Genomic DNA, 8,345 nt, shown 5'->3' on the forward strand with positions numbered 1-8,345 from the left:
ATAACAGTTATTTTTACCAGTTAAACTTGGCCTAATATTTTTTATTCAAAAACTCTACTAGAAAATCGGCCCGTGTAAAGGCAGCTTAATGGCAGCTTAATCCAACAAGCAATTATCATTAAAGTTAAAATGTCTTAGTTAAAATTAATAACAAGTTATTTCTGAGGCTTATAGTTTTTAAGAAAATTGAATTTTAAGTTGCAAAAAATGTCACCTTCAACCTCGCTTTTTGCTTTGCAAACCAATTGAGCTAAAATGTCGGTGCTACCACACAACAAAATATGCCCAAAAAAAGCACTGAAAACGAGAAACAATAAAAACGGACATTGTAATTATTTTTTTTTAATTAAATATCGATGTATTGATAAAAAAAAGTGATTCAGTCTAAAATCGAGAGATTTTGTAACAAAACTGTTAACTTAGTTATTTATCGAAGTATTGATTTTTATGGGAGAAGCGCCGCATCGCGCGATTTTTTATTAAAAATTCAGATTTCAGGTTTCAGATTTACAATCACAAAAAGCCGCTCTAAACCCCTTAATTTTTTTTAAAGCCGGGTTCCGTATTGGAACATTTTCCCAAAAATTTAAAAAAAAAATATTCAAACCCCGCTTTTTTATTATTTATTAAATGGTGTGAGAGCTTCGCAAACAATATTGATGCAATTTTTTTCGAGTTAATTTGTGGAAAAATAATGAATATCTAACTCCTGGGACTAATCCCAGGACCCAGGATTGTAATAACGAGACCCCAAAAATCCTGGGATCTTAAAAATCGGAAAATGTACATCCCTAACACATATCTACATATGTACATAATAATAATAATAATAATAAATAATAGATTGGCGCTTACACATATGTTAGTGTTTGGCCGAGCTTCTCCTCCGAATTGTGGCGTGCGCCTTAATGTTGTAACACAAATCGGAGGGACCTACAGTTTTACGCCGACTCCGAACGGCGATTGTGTTTTTATGAGAAGCTGTTTTTCATGGCAGAAAAACACTCGGAGGTTTGCCATTGCCTGCCGTGGGACGACCGCTGTTAGGAAAAAACGTTTTTTCTATATTTTTTGCGATGTTGCTTTGACCTGGGTTTGAACCCAGGTGATGCGGAGTGGAAGCGCGCACTGCTTACCACTACACCACAGCGGCCGACACATATGTACATAGCACATGCAATTTTCAACCCTTATTTTGAAAATTCAATTTAAAAAAAAAAACAGCTTATGACCACACGATAAAAATAAGTGACCAATCGTGACCAATCGACGATGGTTGCATATATTTTTTTCTCGCAAATGCTTGGATGGATAAATAATATCGATAAAAATATCGACAACTAAATACAATCGCTAAATAATATCGATAACAAAATCGATAAAAATATCGATAACAAAGTCAATAAAAATTCTTTAACAAAATCGATAAGTAATTGATAACAAAATTGATAAAAATATCGATACCAAATTCGAAAACAAATATCGATAACAAGATCGATAAATATAATCGATAAAAAAAATCAATAATAATATCGATAACAAAATCGGTAAATATAGCGATGAAAATAAGTTAACGATTGTGGAGGGCGGGCGTGTGTTATCGCTGCTCCGTTTGCTATTGGTGAATATCGCGCATTTTTGCTGTATTCAATTTAATATAATATCTCAAACCTTGTCGAGTGTGAACGCATAGATCAAGCGATTGCAGAAAGTGACAAAAACATTCTCTTTGTGATAAATTATTGATTTTAACTAAAACAAGAAGAAAAAAGAGGTAAAACATAAACACACAAATCATTAAAAACAATAAACACACAAATCTCCAAAAACAATAACACTGCAAAAACAATAACACCTCAACGTGCCTGTTACTACATTTTCTTGCACTGTGCTTTCATCAGCTGTTCTCTTATCAGCTGCTTTTTGTATCCGCTGTTCCACTTATACTTTTTTGAGCGCCATCTATCTGTGAGTTTCGTTGTCTATGGAAGTTAACTTGCTGGAGATAAACTTTTCTGCGAATATGGGCACAAGAACACGAAACATACGTATCGTACACCAATCGCCTTCAAAGACTCCAGCTGTATTATATAAGGCGAAAGTTTCTGATAGTCTGCCTTCTGCATGGCTCCTACGAATTGAGGAGAAGATGGGAGTATGATGAGTCAGCTGACGGCACGTATGAAAGAGTTCGAAGAGAGAATGATGCAGACACTCAGTGAGATGGCTGCTGACATCCAAACTGTGAAGATGAGAATGACATAGCTGGAAGACCGGGTAGCTAAAACTGAGCGGGAGTGTGCACATGTGGACGAACTTAGGAAAGAAGTGCAGCTATTGCGGTCAAGCATCAGAGAATATGAAAATTCCTCCGTTGCTAACGATATTATAATTAATCGCATACCTCAAATGTATGATGAACATCTGAGCGATGTGTTCAACGACATCTGCAAGGCTGTTCAAGTGAATACTCCCCCCATTCGTGCTGTCTGTCGTGTACGCAAAAATAATAGCAAAAGTTCGCCCATTATAGTAAAGCTTGTCTCCTCGGGTGATCGATCACTAATATTTATGGCGCTGGCGAAATTTTTCAAGCTGAAGAAGAGGGGAATAATATTGCGTGACATTGGCCGTCATACTGATGAGCGCATATATGTTCACGAAGGCCTCACCAATATTAACCATGAACTCCTTCAATTTACTTTGCAGCTTAAGAAGCGGAAGCGTTTATCATCTACCTTCTCTATTCGCGGTAATATTAATGTGAGAGTTCAACCAAAAGGTGAAGCAATAAAAGTTGCCAACAAAGAAGTTGAACGCGTTGTTTCTAAAGGCACATGACTACTCTGTGGACGACTGACTTCGTTATTATTTATTCGTATGTTTACACTTAGGTTAATATCTTCCCTCTTTTCAATCTCTTATTGTCTTTTTATTCATGTGTGCTGTCGAAAATCTCTCTGTCTTATGAAATATTACAATCGTACTCATTTGCATTTTAAATTTATATATACATGTACTTGTAGTTGTCTCTCTTCGTATTAGTTCAATGATAGTAAACCCAGCAAACAAAAGCGCCTCCAGTGTTGGTGGAAACCATAAGATGTTATTAGACATTTTATGTAAGCAGTCGATGGGCCTTAATGTGCTGCATTTTAATGCGCGAAGCCTTAGTGGCGACAAACTAGACTACGTTAAGTATGTCTTTGAGGGATCCTTTGTTGACGTAATTTGTGTTACTGAAAATTGGTTTATCCCCACTGTTTCAGACTTCTTCTGCAGTATTCCGAGCTACAATCTTCTTCGCCATGACCGCGGTACCCAAAGAGGGGGAGGTGTTGCAATTTATTGCAAATCATCTTTAAAAGTATGTCTTCTGGCCGAATCTCATAACTCAAATACTGAGTTCATTATAGCTGAGGTTTCTGATGGTGTAACAAGCATTTTAGTGTCGTGCGTATATAAGTGTAAGTGTTGTTTGTTGGACCCTTTTTTTGTTGAACTGTCTATGTTTCTACTTGACTATGAATTTTATTTAATCTGTGGTGATTTTAATGTGAACCTCCTCCTAAATGAAATTTACGCTAATAAATTATATAACCACGTAGCTGCGGCTGGTCTTGCCATAGTCAACAAAACTGCACCGACGAGATTTGCCAATAATTTAAACCCTAACCTCTTAGATTATTTTATCTCTTCAAGTCTGAAACATATTCTCAAATTCGACCAAATATTCTTTATTTCTGACCATGATTTAATATTTTGTACAGTAGATCTTATGTTTAATCGTCCGTCTGTTAGAAGTACATTCCTGTATTGTGATTTTAAAGCCATAAATGTGAATGAGTTATATCAAAGTCTGTCAAGTGTGAGTTGGAATGACTGTTGGTTCTGTAATTCTGTCGATGATAAGCTTCTTTTTCTTAATCAAATTCTGACTAAAATATTTGATAGTCATGTTCTTCTCCGTGTGGCTCGGGCAGTCAATCCATCTTGCCCTTGGTTTAATAAAAAAGTAGACTCTGCTATAAAATTTCGCTATAAGCTATACGTCAAATGGAGAAGGACAAAGACTGATTTCGCCTGGTCTCAATATAAAACAGCTAGAAATAAAGCTACATCATTTATTAAGCAAACAAAGATCGCATACTGTAGCGCTAAATTGGACCCGTCACTTCCTTCCAAAGTTTTGTGGAGGAACTTAAAAAACTTGAAAGTTCACGGTAGTTCGAAGCCTGAGTGTGATTTAGACCCGAATGTATTGAATGAGCTATTTACGGCTGCGAGTAGTAATAAAAGTGCTCCTCACACTTCGAATACTCTCTGGGCTCATACAGCTTTGGAAGAGGAATTTCAATTCGTGGGAGTAAGTGAACGTGAAGTTATGAAAGCTGTTGAGCTACAAATCCTTTTTTTTGCAGCTATGAATGTCTAAAACCATTAAACGCACTGTGTTTTTAACTTATTTGTAATTCATTTAGAGACAATGTTCTTACTAATCAAGTGGTACGTGGCCGTGACTATAGTTGCACAACAATTAAATTTTCTAATCGAACTGCTCACAGTTAATGTCCAAAATCGAGTGACAAAAAGAATGCAAATCTCAGCTCGGCACAACCGTACATATATGTTTATGTATGGATGTACATATGTACATACATATACCGCAGCTAAGGATGAAGAGAAAAGGCAAGTGAGAAAAAAACTACAAGAATGATTGATACTAATATTGAGCGCAAGTGCTAAGATTAAGGTGGCCAAATGTACTAAAAATTAAAGGAATATTAAGTTATGGTATTACAAAGCTAGTTTTTAGCTACCATGCAGGGCAGTGCACATAAGTAAGATGTAAATGAATTTCTTCTAGTTAGGTTCCAGCTGCTGCTCCGAACATCCTCCCCTCCGTTGAAAGGTCAGGGCTTTCAACAGAATCCTTAACGGGAAGGACGCACAGCTTATTCACTGCTCGACGCGTAATGCCAGTAGAGGTACGCAGAACCGCAACTCGAGCAACACCGTCTATACCAGTGATGACTTCAGTGACGCGAGCCAAAGGCCACTTTAGAGGCGCAGAATTTTCATCCTTGATACCACGTCGTTGATTTGGATATTGGGCTGTGGAGTGCGCCACTTGGCGCGCTGCTGGAGAAGAGTTAAGTATTCTTCACTCCATCTCCTCCAGAAGATTTGTTGCAAATAGGTAACGCGCTGCCACCGATCGAGCCGATTATAATTTAGAGGCGTAAGGTCCGGTTCTGGAAGTGCTGTAAGGGGGCCACCGATAAGAAAATGACCTGGCGTCAATACGTCAATATCGTCGGGATTCTCTGAAATTGGCACAAGTGGGCGAGAATTAATTATGGCAGAGATTTCACATACCAAGGTGCGCAATTCATCGAAACCAATAATTGCAGTTCCAACAGTGCGATACAAATGCTGCTTTGCCATTTTTACTGCGGCCTCCCAAAGGCCACCGAAGTGCGGCGAACGAGGAGGTATGAATCGCCAATCGAAACCATTGTTAAGACAGTGCGCGTGAATCTCTGTACGATGCCTTTCACTGAGAAACACGCGTCGTAAATCTTTCAGCTCGTTCCTAGCGCCTACAAAATTGGTTGCGTTGTCAGACCAGATGCAGCTTGGTGTACCACGCGTAGCGACAAATCGTTTTAGGGCATCCAGAAAGGCACCAGTTGAAAGGTCCTTAACCAGTTCCATCAAAACGGCCTTTGTTGCAAAACAAATGAATACGCTGATATAGCATTTCTGGGGCGATTTACTGCGCGCTTCGGGCTTATAATAGAATGGTCTGCAATAGTCCACTCCAGAGATGATAAAGGCACGCGAGGCTTGAATGCGTTCTTTTGGCAAATCCGCCATGATGTGCTCGAAAAGTCGTTGCTTTGATCTGCAGCATATGACGCATTTTCGTAGGGCGCGTGCCACAGTCTTTCTTCCACCTATAGGCCAGTACTGCATGCGAATTGAAGCTAGAAGGGACTGGGGGCCTGCGTGGTGACACTTGCGATGGAAATACGTAATTATGGCGAACGTTAAAGGATGATCCTTTGGAAGAATGCTTGGATGTCGTGCTTCGAAGCCGAGCGTTGAATGCTTTAGTCGGCCACCAACTCTAATAACTCCCAGGTCATCCAAAAATGGTGACAACGACGCGATGCTGCTCGAAGAGTGGACACTTTTGTTGTTCTTCAGCGCATCGTACTCTGGCCAAAGCCGCGCTCTTTGAACGAGGCGAATTAAAAGTTGAGTTCCTTGATGAACGTTTTCACAGGTGAGATGCGGCGTTGCTTTCGATCTGCGAATGTTTAAAAATTTACGCACGTATCCAAAAATGCGTTGCATCGTGCTAAAAGAGTTTATGTATTTAAAAGATAGTGAGATGTCGATTCTATCGTTAAAAGTCACCAGAGCCCTTTGGCGAATTTCTGGAAGTTTGGTGTGGGACACCGTGATATCTGGCCAATCGTGCTCTGCTACCTGCAAGAATGGAGGACCGTGGGTCCAAAGCGTTGAACGTGACAGCTCAGCAGGCGCAACTCCTTTAGACAAAATATCCGCTGGGTTCATGGCTGTAGGGACGTAGCGCCACTGTATGCCCTCTGTAAGTTGCTGTATACTAGAAATCCGATTAGCTACAAACACGTTGAATTTAGAGGGTACTTCCTTTAGCCACGACAACACCACAGTCGAGTCCGACCAGCAATAAAAGGAGCAATCAAACACCTTCATTTTTGCGATTTCGGCTACTAAATGCGCTAGTAAACCAGCAGCGCAGAGCTCTAGCTTTGGCACAGTTAGTGTCTTCAATGGGGCGACTCGAGCCTTTGAACACTATAGATGAACTTGAATGTTGCCATCTTGGATTGAGCGAGCATAAATACAAGCGCCGTATGCCTCGAGGCTGGCATCGCAAAATGCGTGAACTTCATGTGTGACTCCGATGTAACGCGGGAATGATAAGTGATGTACGTCGACGAAGTCCTTGCAGAACGCAGACCAAGCTGTATCAAGCGATTGCGGTAGGCTCTCGTCCCACTCAAGTTTGTCCCTCCACATAAGCTGCAGAATAATTTTCGCCTTGGTTAGAGTCGGACCAATAAGTCCAAGTGGATCATAGAAACGAGCTATGGCAGACAATGCAGAACGTTTGGAATTTCTGTCAGGTGCAATTCGGGGAGTGAAAGCAAACAAGAAACTATCCTTGAGTGGATCCCATTCAAGACCCAACGCTTTGGTGATGTTGCTACCGTCATCAAATTTCAGGAAACTTTCCCTATCAGCATCAGGGATATCACCCAGGACCTCCTGGCTATTGGAGCACCACTTCCGTAAGCGGAAATTGCCACGAGCGAGGAGGCTGGTCGTTTGATGCCTGATTTCGAGTACTTCTTCTACCGTGTTTCCACCAGATATCAGATCATCTACGTAGAAGTCGCGCATAACGATTTGTGCACCTAAGGGGTAAGATGAGGACTCATCCGAGGCGGGCTGATGCATTGCCCGTATGGCCAGAAACGCTGCTGGCTTGGTTCCATATGTAACTGTATCCAGCTTATAAACGCTGAATTCATCTTCTGGCGAGTTACGCCACAATATGCATTGCAGCATGTTATCGGGTGCAGCGACTCGAACGCACCGATACATTTTGCATATGTCTCAGGTGAGTTCAACGGGAAATGAGCGAAATCGAACGAGAATATCGAAGAGTTTGGGCTGAATCGTTGGCCCCGCCATGAGTAAGTCGTTCAAAGTTTGTGGAAGCAGAACCATCAAATACGACTCTAAGCTTTGTTGTGGAGCTATCATCTTTAATGACGCAATGATGAGGTAAGAATTATTTACACTCTTGAACGAAAGCGCTGGGGACCAACGACATGTGATTGAGGTCAAGATACTCCCGAATAAATGCCGAATATTTCGCCTTCAATTGAGGATAGGCTAGTTTCCGCTCAAGACCTTCGAGACGGCGCTTAGCTTGCAGATATGAATCGCCTAATGCCTCAGGAGGGAGCTTCAGTGGCAGTCGAACTAAGTACTCACCGGAGCGCAAACGCGAAAGATTATTTTTGAAGTGCGCCTCACAGTCAAGCTCTTCTTTAGTTGTCCTAACGATTGGTTCGAAAACATGCTCAACCTCCCAAAAACGACGTACTAAATCGTCCAGTCTAGTGCTGGAATATTCGCAGCTGGAAGACCTTTTGTTAACAATAAATGACGAGAGCTTTGAAGACTGTTGACCACCGCCGGATATCACCCAGCCCAGTAGAGTTTTTTGAAGTATTGGCAGCCCGGGCGCCAACTGAATCTGCCCCACACAAAGTAGT

General features: G+C 40.9%; 2 protein-coding genes across 2 annotated transcripts; both read right to left on the reverse strand.

The window, feature by feature from the left end:
* Positions 1–5,379: 5,379 nt before the first annotated feature.
* LOC118754272 lies at positions 5,380–5,880 on the reverse strand (the record flags this gene model as incomplete). Its single annotated transcript, XM_036489139.1, has 1 exon — positions 5,380–5,880. A coding segment is annotated over exon 1 (501 nt), but the record flags the coding sequence as incomplete, so codon positions are not given.
* A 972-nt stretch (positions 5,881–6,852) lies between these two features.
* LOC118754271 lies at positions 6,853–7,665 on the reverse strand. The gene has a single exon (XM_036489138.1). The coding sequence runs from the start codon at positions 7,663–7,665 to the stop codon at positions 6,853–6,855; it is 813 nt and encodes a 270-aa protein (XP_036345031.1).
* Between the last annotated feature and the right edge of the window lie 680 nt (positions 7,666–8,345).

Source organism: Rhagoletis pomonella, unplaced genomic scaffold, assembly GCF_013731165.1.
Source record: "Rhagoletis pomonella isolate Grant_MI unplaced genomic scaffold, Rhpom_1.0 Rhpom_scaffold_03612, whole genome shotgun sequence".
In the NCBI taxonomy this organism is placed as follows: Eukaryota; Metazoa; Arthropoda; class Insecta; order Diptera; family Tephritidae; genus Rhagoletis; species Rhagoletis pomonella.